The sequence below is a fragment of the Balaenoptera ricei genome, chromosome 1, assembly GCF_028023285.1.
Source record: "Balaenoptera ricei isolate mBalRic1 chromosome 1, mBalRic1.hap2, whole genome shotgun sequence".
NCBI lineage: Eukaryota > Metazoa > Chordata > Mammalia > Artiodactyla > Balaenopteridae > Balaenoptera > Balaenoptera ricei.
Window position 1 is genome coordinate 162,809,854 of NC_082639.1, and position 19,557 is coordinate 162,829,410.

The 19,557-nt window shown below is 37.1% G+C and overlaps 1 protein-coding gene across 1 annotated transcript in view; it reads right to left on the reverse strand.

Moving 5' to 3' along the window:
* The window catches only part of OPN3 (opsin 3), a 67,741-nt gene that overhangs the window by 21,260 nt on the left and 26,924 nt on the right, over window positions 1–19,557 (reverse strand). Inside the window, 1 exon segment of the mRNA XM_059934351.1 lies at window positions 2,387–2,706. Coding sequence (XP_059790334.1) covers window positions 2,387–2,706 — 320 coding nt within the window.

Genomic DNA, 19,557 nt, shown 5'->3' on the forward strand with positions numbered 1-19,557 from the left:
TCTAAAAATCTTATATTTGTACTTGTATGGAAATATGTATGGAAATATGTTAATATAAATGTTTCAGACATTACATGAAATTTCTAAAAATCTTATATGTTCTGGTATAATGTTATAAGTAATAATCCTAGTTATTACTTTAAAATGTATATCTCAGAAATAACTAATTTTCTTGTCAACTGCATTATTATGAACTGTCATCAAATCTTTAACCGTGGTCATTTTTAAGTCTTTTGTCATTTACAGACAGTTCTGGGTGTACTCTGATGATTTTGCAAATATGTTCCTATAAAAGGGTTTCAGCTTCAAGAAATACATGGAAAAGACTCTGACAAGTACAGGTTTCTGGTAACGGACTGTACTGCTGAACTGAATGAATAAGCATTTTCAGAACTCTAATGAAAAACTGATGAACTCATAAAAGTGCTAACAAAAGATCAAGATGAAAAAAAAAAATTAATTACATGGGACTGAGTGAACTGATGAGGATGAGTATAATTTTTGTGACTTTCTGTCTGAATTTAAAAAAAAAAAAAAATTCCACAAGGACTCAGAGGCAAAGAATATACAAATCAATTTTCACTGCAAAGTAAAGGAGCTGTTACAGTGGAGGATTACTGGACTGAATGTCAATACTATGACATAGTATGAGTGTGTTTCATGTTTGGTAATTGCAATCATTGTTGCTTTTGTTGTGGTCATCCATGTACAATGCTTGGTGTCAGTCGATTTATCTCTTGTAAAAATAAAATACAGTGTGTGTGTGTGAAAATAAATAAATAAATAAATAAATAAAAAAAAAAAAAAAGAAGATGTGGCACATATATACAATGGAATATTACTCAGCCATAAAAAGGAACAAAACTGAGTTATTTGTAATGAGGTGGACGGACCTAGAGTCTGTCATACAGAGTGAAGTAAGTCAGAAAGAGAAAAACAAACACTGTACGCTAATGCACATACATGGAATCTAAAAAAAACAGTACTGATGAACCTAGTGGCAGAGCAGGAATAAAGATGCAGATGTAGAGAATGGACTTGAAGACACGGCAGGTAAGGGGAAGCTGGGACGAAGTGAGAGAGTAGCATTGACATATATACATTACCAAATGTACAATGGATGGCTAGTGGGAAGCTGCTGCATAGCACAGGGAGATCAGCTCGGTGCTTTGTGACCACCTAGAGTGGTGGGATAGGGAGGGTGGGAGGGAGGCGCAAGAGGGAGGGGATATGGGGATATATGTATATGTATAGCTGATTCACCTTGTTTGTTGTACAGCGGAAACTAACACAACATTGTAAAGCAATTATACTCCAATAAAGATATTAAAAAAAAAAAGAATGAGTGGGAACCTAGAAGTTTGTATAAAGGGAGGCAGAGAGTTAAGGAATTTCTTGGTAATTGCTTTATTTTGCCAAACAAACAAGAAGCATGACTGTTTGATAAGAATAAGGGGGGGAGGATAGTAGGGCAAGAGAGTAAAATGAGAATTGAGGATTTGTAATAGCAATTGCATAGAGAGTGGGCCATCTAGGGATCCAAAGATTGCTAGACACTGCTAAGAGGACATCTCACTGCTCGCCGAATATGGGTGCTGGGAATCCAATGTGGTTTTTCTCCAACTTATTGTAGTTTGGCTACAGGCATGCAGAAAACAAAGGGTTGGATTGAACCAGGGATTTGATTTTTTTCAAAATGAATGTGCATAAAAAAAGTCAGAACGTGAAAGTTGAGGATAATGGGGCATGATTTAAAATAATGCATGTGGCTAAGTGATTTAAAAGAGGTGAAAACTAGAGGGGCTTGGCAGAGTGAGCAAGAGACTGGAGAAATTTGATGAGAGAAAAGAGTAGGAAGAAGCAGTGAGTAAGGAAAACGTACATGGTTGAAGTTAGAAACTGGAATATGAAGTGTGCCCCAGTCTGTTACTTCAGACGCCTTCTTGCTAGCACCTAACAGGAAACCTGCTGTGGTCAGTTCTTGTCCTTTATGACTCAAAAGTGATTTCCAGACAAAATATCTGTACCATTCTCTAGTAGGTTTATGTGACTACTGGATGAATAAAAGTATGGGAAGTGTGGAATTCCCTTTATTAGAGTTCTTAAATTCTAAGAATGCTTGAAGATGTAGGGGTTTTTTTGGTTGTTATTGATTTTGTCTGCCTAGAACCCCTTTCCTTCCTTTTTCTAGTTTAAAGAGTGACGAAGGGAGAGTAAATGCCGTTCCTCAATGATCTTTTCAGAGAGTGACTCACAGTGCAAAATTTTATCAAGTGGGACATCCCCTAGAGCTGTACCAGCTGTGGAGAAGAGTATGATTTCCTTTCACAGAAAATTTTCTACCCTGCACAGTTTGGAGGAGGGGCATTCATAGTCTTCAACTCACCTTTCGAATGGAATACAAAACATGGCCATAGCAATGAGCAATGACACCCACAGGTACCACCATGCAGCCAAGAAATAAGAAAAACACAAAGGAGGAGTCGCTGGCGTCCTTGGATTTCCAATTCGCAGCGCAGCCTAGTACATGCACGGCCAGGATGTACCTGTTCCGGCCCAGGAGAGGTGTTCCTGGCCACACCAGTGAGTATAGCCAGGTGTAGGTAATGGCCCTCCAGGCCAAGGAAAAACTGATCACTCTGTTATGGATCATGCCAATATAACGTTCACAGGCCAGCGTAGTTAGGGTGATAATGGAAACAATACCTGCAAGAAGAGAAAGTGGGACAGCATAGCATGGCACTGTGGCGTTGTGGGAGAAGACAGGCAGAACAGAGCAATACATTCTCCACTGGCAATACCTTACAGAGTATCTGGAACCAACAAGGTGCTCTAAAAGCCAAAATATCTTAATAGAGAGAATGCCTCACAGTCCCCAGGAAACTCAATTGGAAACATATTTACTCATAAAAGAAAATGTGGGATAGAAAATGGCATGTGTTACAGCTGGACAAAAATAAAAGCTCTAAAATCAGCTCTAGCCCAAGGGTACAGCTGCTGTGTTAAATTTTCTGCCAAAGAGAAACTCTGGAGCAGTTCAGGAAGAGTCACTTAAAAAAAAAGTCTCTTTTGATTTTGACTTCTCTCAGGTATCTGACTCAGCTATAGAGATAAAGTCAAAGTGGGTTCCACAAATGTGAACTGACCAAAGTGATGGTAAAATTACACAGGAGCTGTCCTAACCTACCTACTAGCAGTGTCAGCCTATGAACTTTCACATGCAAAACTGCTGACAGAGATGGAAGTCTTCTGTGTTCCTGTGTCTTCATCTATACTTTTATTTTGCAACAAATAGGTTTTAACAAGATTATTCATTTATTTCTCTGCCTCTCCCGAGAGAGCGATTTATTCACTCAATAAGCTCCTATTGAGCACCTGCTGTGTGCTGAGCACTGTGTCGACACTGGAGGTTCAATGATGATGGAGACTCAAAACTCCAGATGTCTGGAGGGGAGGCAGATGGGTTAAACAACTGTAAAACCATACAGGATATAAAGGTTACAATTCTGATACAATATATTGTGGGGTTCCTAGAAAAAGTCATTGTGAACAAGGCAAGAGAAGCACATTCCAGAAGAATGAAGAATTATGCACTGAAATATGGAGGCATTAAAGGACACAAAATGGTCTAAAAATGACGAGGATTCAAAGATACTGGGGCTCAGAGGGTATAAAGGAAAGGTAAGGGCAGAAAGAGCAGATGAGGCCATAGTAAGAAAGGCTTTTAATTTCTTGCTAAAGTTTTTTTGTTTGTTCCTATTTTTCTTTTCCTTTTTAACTTTTTCCTGTTCAAAATAGTAAATTATAAATCCATTACACTGTCATGTGTAATGGATTTTTAAGCATAGAAGTGACAATGGTTAAGTTCTCCTTTTCCTCCTCCTTCCTTTTGCTCTGAAAGGACAGTCACTGGAAACACAGTCCAGTGCATGGAGACCATCTTGCAGGCTATTGCAATAGTCCAGGCAAGATATGATGGAGGCTGAATTAGGGTACCTTTATAAATATGAACAGTGAAGTCTGTATTCCAGAGACATTTAGCAATTAATATCAAGAGAATCATTCAGCTTCTTGAATGTGAAGAGGGAGGGGGAGAAAGGAGTCAGGAATTGCTTGGAGATTTCTAGCCTGTCTGATGAGTAATGAGTAGTTAATGGAGGTAAAAACTACTACAAATTGTATGAGTAGATATGGGGAGAAAATGAAATTGTGAGATCCCTAGAATACACTGGCATAAAAATTTGTCAAATGAGTGGATCAAGAGTGGTTCTAGGAAAAGTGACTCTGTTGGAGAATGAAAGTAAAACTCTTGTCGTGATAATGGGTAGGAGTGTGGGGGATAGGTTTTCAAGGGGTCTGGGAGTGAGTCCCAGCCCCCAACTAAGTAGCTTTCTAACTTTGGGCAATTCATAACATCTCTTTAGACCTCAGTTTTATTTTTGTTTTTATAAAGTTGAAAATCCCTTCACGTTACAAAGTTTTGTAATTCTGCAATTATAAAAGTGTGAAATGAAGAGTTCCTAGACTTGGAAATCAGTTGGCAGAAAGGAGTTAATATTCATTTATATCATGACAAATTTTTTGTTACAGGGACAATATTATTCCCAGTGTCTGATACATGTGCTAAATAAATGCTCATTGAATAAATGAGTGAATATTTAGTAAATACGTAAGTGACTGGAAGATTAAGTTTTGGCATATGGTAGAAGGAAATACTGCAGAAGATAGTGACATAATAGCAAATAATGGATTTAAATTTAAATGTAATAAGAAATTCTGGAGACAAGCAAAATATCAAGTTAGATATGTTGTCTTCAGAGCTAGCAAGCTATTTTCACCTTACTACATTTATTACTGAAAGACTGATATTATCTTTACTTTAACTGAGTATAGTCATAGAAGAAAAACTAAAAATCTAAAGAGAATGACATAGTAAATTGACTCTAATAAAATACTGTTGGTTTTATTTAATTTACAAACTTTCTTATTAAATATAATGACATTTAATTATATCCTTGCCTTTAAATATTAAAACGTAGTTTGACCTTCAATTTCAGTTAATTTACCTTGAGTATGATTTAATCCTTTACAGGCAAGGAAACTTGTTGCAAATAATTATGTTGTAGGTTAGCAAATCTCAGTATACCTTACAGATCAATAAATGTGCTTTTATGGTTAAAACAATAAACTGGTATAATTTTAACTTTCGTATGTTCATTCATTTATTCATTAACTGTGTGTGTCAATCACGGCGCTAGAAAATTGACGTGAAGTGGTGAGTGAAACAAGTGTTTTGTGGAACTTATTACAGTCCAGTGGGTAAAAGAGAAGAGATAATAACAAACCAAAAAGCAAAACAAGTAAATTAGTGAAGTGCTATGAAGGGACGAGACAGTGCAGAGATAGAGAATAATGTGAGGTGAGGCAGGAGAGGGCATAAAGGGAAAGATGGACAGGGTGTCAGGAACAACCCAGGAAATAGGGAGCCAACATTGTGATGTCAGAACACAGGAGTTTACTGAGTTTTCCCTTCTTATTATTTAGTTCAAAGCAATAAGAAATTTAAAAAATATAATATAGTTTTTGACCATAACTGTGTCTTAGCAAGCACAATGGGCTTCAAGTCCTGAATTCAGTTGCTATTATTCAGTACCACGACCAGTGAGTACAGACCTAGAGAGAGCAAACCTTGCATTCCTCAGGCCCTCCCAACAGCACGGGTATATATAAGTAGCAGGCCTAGTCACACTGACTTAGTCTTGGAGGGTGACCCATTTGAACTGACCTAAACTACATCCCTTTGTTGCAAAATATAGGTCAGCCTCTTTTTTTTTAACTAGCGAATTTCAATCCCGAGTCCAAATTACTTTCTATATTCTAATCGATTCCCAGATCACACCCCAGGAGGATGAAAATGCATGGATAGTCTTACAACTATGTTAACATGTACTTTTTAACTGATGTTAAGCCTAATTCTCTATTCCAGGTGACACTATGGGCAGGAAAGAGGAAGGTGACTGTTGCAAACTGGGCATCAGTTATGAGTCAAGACCCATGGTAATCACTCTATGTATGGTATTCCTTTTTTTTTTTTTTTGGAAAAAGAGGTCCGTGGCTCCAAAGGGTAAGAGATGGTGGAGACAGTTTTGAGAACCTGGGACTGACTTCAAAACTCGATTTTGTTGTTACACACCTATTGTACTACAGGGCAACTTCTATCACCCCACAACTTCTATAGGGCTAGTGTGATGTCCCTGCTCCCCCTATACAGCTATGAATTGATCATGTATGTATTAAGTGCCTCTTACTCTGCTGAGTAGGTCTTGTAGGAGAAATCAGAGACATGTGGTCCCTACCTTCAAGGGGACTACAATATGCTTATAAAGCCAAGACTAACTCATATGCAATATTTAAGGACAACATAAGATGGGCAATGTAAGATGATACGTAATCACATGTTAAGTTTATTGTGCAACAACAAACCAGAAAAATTAAATCCTACTGGATTGTTTGTTGGGGATGGCTTCATGAAGAGGTAAAAGTTAAGTTGGGTCTGAAAAGATGGATGAGGTGTTAAGAAACAAAAAGTATCAGGGAGGACATTTCTGACTGGAAGGAGAACTTCTACAAAGGTAAAGCAATCCTCTTTGAATTTGCGTAAGAACCTCTCAGACTCCAGACATGTGGAGAGGTAGAAATGTTAGTCGTTACCAGGCTTGTACAAATCTGACCATGCCTTCTGTGGCTGTCTGTGGTCCAGAGCAGGGGTCTTCAATTTTTTTTCTAGTGTTTTTCCTAATAGAATTTTGAGAAACTATGTATACTCTCACATTTTTAAAGAGATATATTAAAATTATTTTTCACCTTAAGTTTAAAGAGTCATGTAATGTAAATATAATTTTAATTGAGAAGAACGTTTTGTATTCTATTACAAGTTAATCACTAAAGGGATGTTGCTTATAAGCTTAAACAATACATAATGACCCATCTCTGGGAACACTGACTCCCAGGTAATGAGCATTAAACTAAAATAACTTTGTTTAGCTCACAGGAAACATCCTGACTAGGCCTACCTGTGAATGACTGCAGGAAGGAAGAACTTAACACATCCCCTCCAGAGGCTGACTGGAACCAGGAAAGGTTTGACTTTACTCCCTTCCCTTTTAGTATAAAAGAAGCCTGAATTCTAACTCAGGCAAGATGGTTCTTTGGGATACAAGTCCACCATCTTCTCAGTCTGCTGGCTTTCAAATTAAGTCACTATTTCTTGTCCCAACAACTCGTCTCTCAATTTATTGGTCTGTTGTGTGGTAAGCAGTATGAGCTTGGACTCAGTAACATAAACATTGAAAAATATATTACTTTACTCTTTAAGTATATCCAATGATTCATAAATGTTAGTAATTCCATAAACATACTTATATCTATATTTGCATATATATACTTACATGTCTATACACAAAAACACACACATGTAGATGATCAATCATTTAAACTCATATTTCCCTTCTGCTTTTCCCCTAAACATTTTTTATAGCAGTTTATTTATTTATTTTAATTTTATTTTTTTTATACAGCAGGTTCTTACTAGTTATCTATTTTATATATGTTAGTGTATACATGTCAATCCCGATCTCCCAATTCATCCCACCACCACCACCCCCCACCCCACTTTCCCACCTTGGTGTCCTTATATTTGTTCTCTACATCTGTGTCTCTATTTCTGCCTTGCAAACAGGATCATCTGTACTATTTTTCTAGATTCCACATATATGCGTTAATATACCATATTAGTTTTTCTCTTTCTGACTTACTTCACTCTGTATGACAGTCTCTAGGTCCATCCACGTCTCTACAAATGACCCATTTTCAATTATTTTTATGGCTGAGTAATATTCCATTGTAAATATGTACCAAATCTTCTTTATCCATTCATCTGTCGATGGGCATTTAGGTTGCTTCCATGACCTGGCTATTGTAAATGGTGCTGCAATGAACATTCGGGTGCATGTGTCTTTTTGAATTATGGTTTTCTCTGGGTGTATGCCCAGTAGTGGGATTGCTGGGTCATATGGTAATTCTATTTTTAGTTTTTTAAGGGACCTCCATACTGTTCTCCATAGTGGCTGTATCAATTAACATTCCCACCAACAGTGCAAGAGGGTTCCCTTTTCTCCACACCCTCTCCTGCATTTGTTGTTTGTAGATTTTCTGATGATGCCCATTCTAACCAGTGTGAGGTGATACCCCATTGTAGTTTTGATTTGCGTTTCTCTAATAATTAGTGATGTTGAGCATCTTTTCATGTGCCTCATGGCCATCTGTATGTACTCTTTGGAGAAATGTCTATTTAGGTCTTTAATCCATTTTTTGATTGGGTTGTTTGTTTTTTTTGATATTGAGCTTCATGAGCTGTTTATATATTTTGGAGATTAATCCTTTGTCCATTTATTTATTTGCAAATATTTTTTCCCATTCTGAGGGTTGTCTTTTCATCTTGTTTATAGTTTCCTTTGCTGTGCAAAAGCTTTTAAGTTTCATTAGGTCCAAATTTTTATTTTTGTTTTTATTTCCATTACTCTAGGAGGTGGGTCAAAAATGATCTTGCTGAGATTTATGTCAAAGAGTGTTCTTCTTATGTTTTCCTCTAAGAGTTTGATAGTGTCTGGTCTTACATTTAGGTCTTTAATCCATTCTGAGTTTATTTTTGTGCATGGTGTTAGGGAGTGTTCTAATTTCATTCTTTTACATGTAGCTGTCCAGTTTTCCCAGCACCAATTATTGAAGAGTCTGTCTTTTCTCCATTGTATATCCTTGCCTCCTTTGTCATAGATTAGTTGACCATAGGTGCGTGGGTTTATCTCTGAGCTTTCTATCCTGTTCCATTGATCTATATTTCTGTTTTTGTGCCAGTACCATATTGTCTTGATTACTGTAGCTTTGTAGTATAGTCTGAAGTCAGGGAGTCTGATTCCTCCAGCTCCGTTTTTTTCCCTCAAGATTGCTGTGGCTATTTGGGGTCTTTTGTATCTCCATACAAATTTTAAGATATTTTTGTTCTAGTTCTGTAAAAATTGCCATTAGTAATTTGATAGGGATTGCATTGAATCTGCAGATTGCTTTGGGTAGTATAGTCATTTTCACAATATTGATTCTTCCAATCCAAGAACATGGTATATCTCTCCATCTGTTTGTGTCATCTTTGATTTCTTTAACCAGTGTCTTATAGTTTTCTGAGTACAGGTCTTTTGCCTCCTTAGGTAGGTTTATTCCTAGGTATTTTATTCTTTTTGTTGCAATGGTGAATGGGATTGTTCCCTTAATTTGTTTTTCTGATCTTTCATTATTAGTGTATAGGAATGAAAGAGATTTGTGTGAATTAATTTTGTATCCTGCAACTTTACCAAATTCATTGATTAGCTCTAGCAGTTTTCTAGTGGCATCTTTTGGATATCTATGTATAGTATCATGTCATCTGCAAACAGTGAAAGTTATACTTTTTCTTTTCCAATTTGTATTCTTTTATTTCCTTTTCTTCTCTGATTGCTGTGGCTAAAACTTCCAAAACTATGGCGAATAATAGTGGCAAGAGTGGACATCCTTGTCTTGTTCCTCATTTTAGAGGAAATGCTTTCAGTTTTTCACCACTGAGAATGATGTTGGCTGTGGGTTTGTCATATATGGCCTTTATTATTTTGAGGTGGGTTGCCTCTATGCCCACTTTCTGGAGAATTTTTATCATAAATGGGTGTTGAATTTTATCAAAAGCCTTTTCTGCATCTATTGAGATGATCATATGGTGTTTATTCTTCAATTTGTTAATATGGTGTATCACATTGATTGATTTGTGTATATTGAAGAATCCTTGCATACCTGGCTAAATCCCGCTGATAATGGTGTATGAGCATTTAATGTGTTGTTGGATTCTGTTTGCTATTATTTTGTTGAGGATTTTTGCATCTATATTCATCAGTGATATTGGTCTGTAATTTTCTTTTTTGTAATATCTTTGTTAGGTTTTGGTATCAGGGTGATAGTGGTCTCACAGAATGAGTTTGGGAGCATTCTTTCTTCTGCAATTTTTTGGAAGAGTTTGAGAAGGATGGGTGTTAGCTCTTCTCTAAATGTTTGATAGAATTCACCTGTGAAGCCATCTGGTCCTGCACTTTTGTTTGTTGGGAGATTTTTAATCCCAGTTTCAATTTCATTACTTGTGATTGGTCTGTTCATATTGTCTATTTCTTCCTGGTTCAGTCTTGGAAGGTTATACCTTTCTAAGAGTTTGTCCATTTCTTCCAGGTTGTCCATTTTACTGGCATAAAGTTGCTTGTAGTAGTCTCTTATGATGCTTTGTATTTCTGTGGTGTCCATTGTAACTTCTCCTTTTTCATTTCTAGTTTTATTGATTTGAGTTCTCTCCCACTTTTTCTTGATGAGTCTGTCTAAAGGTTTACCAATTTTGTTCACCTTCTCAAAGAACGAGCCTTTGCTTTTATTGATCTTTGCTATTGTTTTCTTTGTTTCTATTTCATTATTTCTGCTCTGATCTTTATGGTTTCTTTCCTTCTACTAACTTTGGGTTTTGTTTGTTCTTCCTTCTCTAGTTCCTTTAGGTGTAAGGTTAGATTGTTTATTTGAGATTTTTCTTATTTCTTGAGGTAAGATTGTATTGCTATAAACTTCCCTCTTAGAACTGCTTTTGCTGCATCCCATAAGTTTTGGATCATCGTGTTTTCATTGTCATTTGTTTCTAGGTATTCTTTGATTGCCTCTTTGATTTCTTCAGTGATCTTTTGGTTATTTAGTGACATATTGCTTAGCCTCCATGTGTTTGTGTTTTTTACATTTTTTTCCTGTAATTGATATCTAGTCTCATAGTGTTGTGGTCGGAAAAGATGCTTGATATGATTTTAATTTTCTTAAATTTCCTGAGGCTTGATTTGTGACCCAAGATGTGATCTATCCTGGAGAATGTTCCATGTGCACCTGAGAAGAAAGTGTAATCTGCTGTTTTCGGATAGAATGTCCTATAAATATCAATTAAATCTATCTGGTCTATTGTGTCATTTAAAGCTTGTGTTTCCTTATTAATTTTCTGTTTGGATGATCTGTCCATTGGTGTAAGTGAGGTGTTAAAGTCCCCCACTATTATTGTGTTACTGTTGATTTCCTCTTTTATAACTGTTAGCATTTGTCTTATGTATTGAGGTGCTCCTACATTGGGTGCATACATATTTATATTTGCTATATCTTCTTGGATTGATTCCTTTATCATTATGTAGGGTCCTTCCTTGTCTCTTGTAACATTCTTTATTTTAAAGTCTATTTTATCTGATATGAGTATTGCTACTCCAGCTTTCTTTCGGTTTGCATTTGCATGTAATATCTTTTCCCATCCCCTCACTTTCAGTCTGTATGTGTCCCTAGGTCTGAAATGGGTCTCTTGTAGGCAGCATATATATGGGTTGTATTTTTGTATCTGCTCAGCAAGCCCGTGTCTTTTGGTTGGAGCATCTAATCCATTCACATTTAAGGTATTTATCGATATGTATGTTCCTATTACCATTTTCTTAATTGTTCTGGGTTTGTTATTGTAGGTCTTTTCCTTCTCTTGTGTTTTCCACTTAGAGAAGTTCCTTTAGCATTTGTTGTAGAGCTGGTTTGGTGGTGCTGAATTCTCTTGGCTTTTGCTTGTCTGTAAAGTTTTTAATTTCTCCGTTGAAACTGAATGAGATCCTTGCTGGGTAGAGTCATCTTGATTGTAGGTTCTTCCCTTTCATCTCTTTAAATATGTCATTCCTCTCCCTTTTGGCTTGTAGAGTTTCTACTGAGAAATCAGCTGTTAACCTTATGGGAGTTCCCTTGTATGTTATTTGTCATTTTTCCCTTGTTGCTTTTAATAATTTTTCTTTGTCTTTAATGTTTGTCAATTTGATTGCTATGTGTCTCGGCATGTTTCTCCTTGGGTTTATCCTGCCTGGGACTCTCTGCACTTCCTGGACTTTGGTGGATATTTCCTTTCCCATGTTTGGGATGTTTTCGATTATAATCTCTTCAAATATTTTCTCTGGTCCTTTCTCTGTCTCTTCTCCTTCTGCGACCCCTATAATGTGAATGTTGGTACATTTAATGTTACACCAGAGGTCTCTTAGGCTGTCTTCATTTCTTTTCATTCTTTTTTCTTTATTCTGTTCTGCGGCATTTATTTCCCTCCATTCTGTTTTCCAGGTCTCTTTTCCATTCTTCTGCCTCAGCTGTTCTCCTATTGATTCCTTCTAGTGTATTTTTCATTTCAGTTATTGTATTGTTCATCTCTGTTTGTTTGTTCTTTAATTCTTCTAAGTCTTTGCTAAACATTTTTACATCTTCTTGCTATTTGCCTCCATTCTTTTTCCAAGTTCCTGGATCATCTTCACTATCATTATTCTGAATTCTTTTCTGGAAGGTTGCCTGTCTCCATTTCATTTAGCTGTTTTTCTGGGGTTTTATCTTATTGCTTCAACTGGTACATAGTCCTCTGCCTTTTCATTTTGTCTGTCTTTCTGTGAATGTGGTTTTCGTTCCACAGGCTGCAGGATTGTAGTTCTTCTTGCTTCTGCTGTCTGCCCTCTGGTGGATGAGGCTATCTAAGAGGCTTGTGCAAGCTTCCTGATGGGAGGGACTGGTGGTGGGGGAGCTGGGTGTTGCTCTGGTGGGCAGAGCTCAGTAAAACTTTAATCCACTTGCCTGCTGATGGGTGAGGCTGAGTTCCCTTCCTGTTGGTTGTTTGGCCTGAGACAACTCAGCACTGGAGCCTACCGGCTCTTTGGTGGGACTAATCATGACTCCAGGAGGGTTCATGGCAAGGAGTATTTCCCAGAACTTCTGCTGCCAGTGTCCTTGTCCCTGCAGTGAGCCACAGCCACCCCCCACTTCTACAGGATACCCTCCAACACTAGCAGGTAGGTCTGTTTCAGTCTCCTATGGGGTCACTGCTCCTTCCCCCTGGGTCCTGATGCACACACTACTTTGTGTGTGCCCTCCAAGAGTGGAGTCTCTGTTTCCCCCAGTCCTGTCAAAGTCCTGCAATCAAATCCCACTAGGCTTCAAAGTCTGATTTTCTGGGAGTTCACCCTCCTGTGGCAGATGCTCAGTTTGGGACCTCTGACGTGGGGCTCAGTACCTTCACTCCAGTGGGTGGACTTCTGTGGTATAACTGTTCTCCAGTTTGTGAGTCACCCACCTAGTGGTTATGGGATTTGATTTTATTGTGATTGTACCCCTCCTACCATCTCACTGCAGCTTCTCCTTTGAAACTTTGGATGTGGGACATCTTTTTTGGTGAGTTCCAGTGTCTTCCAGTTGATGATTGTTCAGCAGTTCTGATATTCTTCTCCCCTAAAATTTTTATCCCAGTGTAATACATTCGTATGGTGAAAGATTTTAAATTATTTCCCTTATTCTTTTCTTCAACAAAAATATATTTGGAAATTGATTTTAAAATTTTCTGGATAGTAAGCCTCTAAGTGTTAAGAAAATCTGTCTTATAGATTACGTTTTCACTAAAATTTATATTAGCATACAATTGATTAAAATATTTTGTTAAATATTAAAAAGAAAAAATTACAAATACATATCTCAAAATGATAAATACAGCTTTCCCTCACTGCAAAGAATATATCTATCCATGGGTTATTATTACCCATGCTAAAATAACGTAAGGTAAATTCTCCTCCTATTTTTCTTGTTTATGAAGTTAAAGAGAGATTTCTTGATCATATATAAATCCAGATGGTAATGGAAGTTTTGTTATAGTCAATTTTTATTGATTTTAAGAATATGTTTCTATATTGAATTACTTAAACTCTTCTGAATTTATGTGCCAAAAATCAGTGTTTATTTTCAAAAATTATTTTTAGTGATTTACCAACTACCGTTCAATTTTATTAAAACAAATAATTGGAAACAACCTGAGTGTCATTCACTTCATCAAGATCTTCATCAATATTTTAAATTGTCCCTTTGTTTGCCATCCTGAATTTTCCTCCCACACCCCCCGCTGGTAATACTCCACAGTTAAAGTTTATCTGAGAAAGGTTAGGATCTTGCCTTTCTGTGTAAAGCGGGAGAAAGCTGATTGAAAAAGGGAGTGCCTGGATAGTAAGTATGATTTCTAGGAAGAATACAAATGGAAGCTGAGAATTTAGAAACTGATTCTCATAAACCTATCCTTGCAGAGCCATTGGAAAGAGTTTATATTCCTCTAGCAGTATGCATACTCCAATTTGAAGACAACAGACTATAAAATCTAATCTCATTGTCATATTATCAAGACTGCTTACTACTATGAGGTATCACCTCACACCAGGCAGAATGGCTGTCATCAAAAATTCTACAAATAATAAATGTTGGAGAGCATGTGGAGGAAAAAACCCCTCCTACACTGTTAGTGGGAATGTAAGTTGGTGCAGCCACTATGGAGACCAGTATGGAGGTTCCTTAAAAAACTAAAAATAGAACTAACATATGATCCAGCAATCCCACTCCTGGGCATATATCTGGAGAAAAACATAATTTGAAAAGATATATGCACTCCAATGTTCATAGCAGCACTATTTACAGTCTCCAAGACAAGGAAGCAACCTAAATGTCCATCGACAGATGAATGTATAAAGAAGATGTAGTACATATATACTCAGCCATAAAAAATAATGAAATAATGCCATTTGCAGCAACATGGATGGACCTAGAAATTATCATACTAAGAGAAGTAAGCCAGACAGAGGACAAATATCATATGATATCACTTATATGTGGAATCTAAAAAAAATTATATAAATGAAATTATATACAAAACAGAAATAGACCCACAGACATAGAAAACAAACTTATGGTTACCAAGGGGGAAAGGGGGGGAGGGATAAATTAGGAGTTTGGGATTAATATATATATACTACTATACAAAATAAATAACCAACAAGGACCTACTGAATAGCACAGGGAACTATGCTCAATACTTTGTAATAACCTATAAGGGAAAAAAATCTGAAAAAATAATATATGTATAACCGAATCACTTTGCTGTATACCTGATACTAACACAACATTATAAATCAACTATATTTCATTAAAAAAAATTTTAAAACCCCAAAACCAAACCAAAACAAAACAAAAACTGGCTGCTTTGATATTTCTGTTCCCTCTGCCTGCAATTCTGACAAAAATCTCATAGTCTGAAGGAGAAGACAGACATGTAAACAACTAATTATAAGAATGTGATCAGTGCTAAAACTGAGCTGTGTCTGGGGAGCTGGAGAATGCAATAAAGGAAGTACTTATCTCTTTGCCTGGGGAAATACTGGGGAAGATTTTAAGAGAAAACAATATTTGAATTGATGCATGGGAGGGAGTTTATCAAGCTGACAAGCATGAGGATATTTCAAGACCAGGGATATAGTGTATACAAAAGCATGGACATGAAAAGAGGTATTCAAATGTTAACTCCATGCATCAGTTTGAGTCCAGTAAAGTTCTTTGTGATATAACTTGATTATGCACTATTTACAACATTTATCAACAAACATACATCATGCACACACAATATGCCAGGCACTGTGCTAGGCAATGGAAAAACAAAGACAAATTATAAACAGAGGAATAAATAATTATGAAAAAATTTGATAAATTCTGTGATAGAGGAATGTTTTTGAGGCCAAAGTCCTGGATTCAATTCCAATTTCTATACATAACTACCATGACTCTGGGAAAATTAATTAACATTTCTGAACCTCAATTTGCTCACCGGTAAAATAAGAATAATTTTACCAAAACACTGTCTCATCGTGTGTGTTTGTGTGTGTGCGTGTGTGTGTTAAATGAGAATATAAATGTAGTTAGTAAAATGGTAGCATATAAAGTATTATTATTATTGAATAGTTGAGTATCTGGGAGCAAAATTGCTTTAAGTGGTAGAAAGTTGGCAGAAGGCACAGGAGTGTGTAGAACTCTGGAGCTTAAATACGAGTTTATTAATAATATGTACAAAGGCTGAGAACCAAGTCATTTTCCCTCTTTGGCCACTAGATGTCCACATTGAACAGCTTCAATGGCCTAGACTCTGGGTAAGCAAGTTTACACTAAACAGAATAAGTGCTTAGAACAGGTATTGTTTAATCATGCCCCAGATCTGTTAATTCCTATGTGTTAGATAAAGTTAATATGACACAGTTCATGCGTTCAAGGAGCTCATGCTCCTTGAAGGAGGTATAAGAAGAAACTCCAAGTGTGACAGTAGGAGGAAGAATATACATACAATTCAGGAGACTTTTCTCTGGGAAGCAGGCACGATCTGAATCTTGAATATGAATACCTTTTAACCAGGCAAATAAGGAGGGGGTGGGGGAAAGGACTGTCAATTGTATTCCAGGAAGAGGGAACAGTTTATGTAAACACATGGAGGCCTGACAGAACTTACACTATTTGGGTTCCTACAAATAATTCAATATGGTAGAAAAAGAGTTCTAATAAGAGAGAAGTGAAAGACCAGGAACTGTCCCAGGAAGACCCTTAAACATCAGGCGAGGAGTTTGTATCCTGAGGGCTCTGACGAACCATTAAAATGTTGTTGTTCTCTTCTACCACTGTACAAGCCTAGAGAATTTTGTTTTATTTTCTTTTGGTTTTGCTTTTGCTGATTTTCCTTATGGAAAGTTCTTTCTGACTGCATTATGGAAAAAGGCTTATGGCGAGAGACAAGTCTGGTTATTGAGAAACCTACTGGATCAATACAATCATAGTGATGGTGGACGGAACTAATGCAGTGACACTGAGGAAGAAGAGATGAGAAGTGTCCATACACTTTATGGATGTGAATCTTTGTTGGATGTGGGAATGAAGGAAGAATCAAATGATGGATAGTTGATTTGGAGAGGAAATTGGAGAGAGATAGATTTGGGAGAGAAGATGATTAGGGGATAAAGCACTTCATCATGGATTCTGTGGTGATTTTTGAACAAATCACTCAGTGGTCTGTGTTTCAAATTCTCTACCTATAAAATGGGGCAAACCGTAAAAACCTGCCTTGTGGCAGATAAAATCTTACAGATCATATGGTAAAAATCTTTCAAACTAAGTGGGTATACATTTTTTCCAAGCAATAAAAATTCCAGTTTTGTTCATTCAAAAACATTTTCTGATTTGTAAAAGTTTCAAAAGATGTAGTTTATTTCAGTCCACATAAAGCTATTTGAAGTTGCTTAATAAAAATACTTCTTTGGGCTTCCCTGGTGGCGCAGTGGTTGAGAAGCTGCCTGCCAATGCAGGGGACACGGGTTCGAGCCCTGGTCTGGGAAGATCCCACATGCCGTGGAGCAACTAAGCCCGTGTGCCACAACTACTGAGCCTGTGTGTCTGGAGCCTGTGCTCCGCAACAAGAGAGGCCGCGATAGTGAGAGGCCCGCGCACCGCGATGAAGAGTGGCCCCCACTTGCCGCAACTAGAGAAAGCCCTCGCACAGAAACGAAGACCCAACACAGCCAAAAATAAATAAATAAATAAATAAGTGAAATTCTTTAAAAAAAAAAAAACAACTTCTTTATTACATAAATGGTGGTTTCTACTCATATTTGAACAACATTAGAGGAAAACATTTAAAACATGCGTTTAATATGCTTGAAAAAGTTTGTTCTCTTAGGAGAGTAACCAATTCTTCTTTGAAATCTTGTTTATGTTGTTTATTTGTTGAATAAGATTTCCCATCCCTTTTTATTTAATTAGCAATGATAATTTCAGCCACTAACACAGAATGCTTACTATGTGTCAGGCACTGTTCTAAGCAATTTACCTTAGTTATTTTATTTAATCCTCACAACTCTGTGAGACATGAAGAAATTATCATCCCCATTTTTCAGATGATGAAACTGAGGCAAAAATAACTTACCATGGTCACAAGTTAATAAATAACAGAGCTGAGATTCAAATCATTCTGCTTCCAAAGTCCATGCTATGCTATACTCATCTTCTAATTTCCCTTTAAAAATTATAAAACAATTTTATACTAGTGAAGTAGGCTTTGCAGAAAGCATATTTAATCCATCTGTTACCTACTACATATGTTCTGTAACTGTGTCTACTTTTGATATCAGAAGAGGTAAATTTTTAAACTCAACTTTTTTTTTAGTTGAAGAATTTTAAAGGAAAATAGAGATGACCATTGTATAATATTTCCCAGCCATTGGAATGAGCAATTCCATTTGATCAATAAAAGCAGTCCTTTGAAACACCAAAATGATGGTTGGTTTTTAGTATACATATTTTAGGCATTTACCAGATGTCTATATTAAGACAGAAATAAACGTTAGTTAATGATTCTTTCTTTTATAACTGCTTCCTTCCCTTTATGAAATGCCATTTTCCAACTATTTGTTCCAAAAACAAATTTATTATTCTTCATGTTTAGTATTCAAAGACTCAGTTCCATAAGAAACCCAGCACAGCCTAAAACATAAAACTCTTTCCATGGGTTAAAAAATTATGATTTCAGGTAAGCAGCTTAACCGAGATTTACTTTTTTTTTTTTTTTTGAAGTCATTGGTAATTTTTAAAATTTTTATTAATTAATTAATTAATTTATTTATGGCTGTGTTGGGTCTTCGTTTCTGTGCGAGGGCTTTCTCTAGTTGCAGCAAGTGGGGGCCACTCCTCATCGCGGTGCGCGGGCCTCTCATTATCGCGGCCTCTCTTGTTGCGGAGCACAGGCTCCAGACGCGCAGGCTCAGTAATTGTGGCTCACGGGCCCAGTTGCTCCGTGGCATGTGGGATCTTCCCAGACCAGGGCTCGAACCCGTGTCCCCTGCATTGGCAGGCAGACTCTCAACCACTGCGCCACCAGGGAAGCCCCGAGATTTACTTTTGACTGCCATGCAGCCACCAAATGCTTGCTGTGCGTTAAGAACTGGGAGCACCCTCACCAAAAGGGCCAATGCCTCCTCAGCAGAGAGTGATTCAACACGGCAGTCTCAGATCGTGGTCTGTGGACTAGCTTCTCACTGTTTAAATGTCTGTATTATTGTCTCAGTTGCCCTCACTCATGCAACCCTTCACTGTGCTGGGGTTCAGGGAGGGCCACCCCAAAGTGTGCCTCAATGGCATATTGATTATTTTGAACTAAAGTTACTTAAGAAATGGCCAACACAAGAGGAACACTCTAACCATCTCCTCTGTCTTCCTGAAAGCAGGAAATAAATCTTGCATGTGAAAGGCGTGCTCCCTGCATCTAGAGGGAGAAGGATACCTTGTCACCAGAGATAGGGAATTCAGGCCAAGAAGACTGTGTAAACAAACCTTGTTACTTCTTTCATTTACTACCCCCAGCCTAAACTGTGTTTAGATTTTTCACTTTATTGGGCACCCCAAAACTTTGTCCTCTCAATTTCTCTCAAATTTATTCTTTGTCTAAAAAGCATAAAAGCTGCCTGCTCAGGCCACTCCTTGGTCTCATTTCTATGAGACCTCTATGTAAATGATTAAATTTGTTTCTTTTTCTTCTGTTAATTCATTTTGTGTCAACCTTATTGTTAG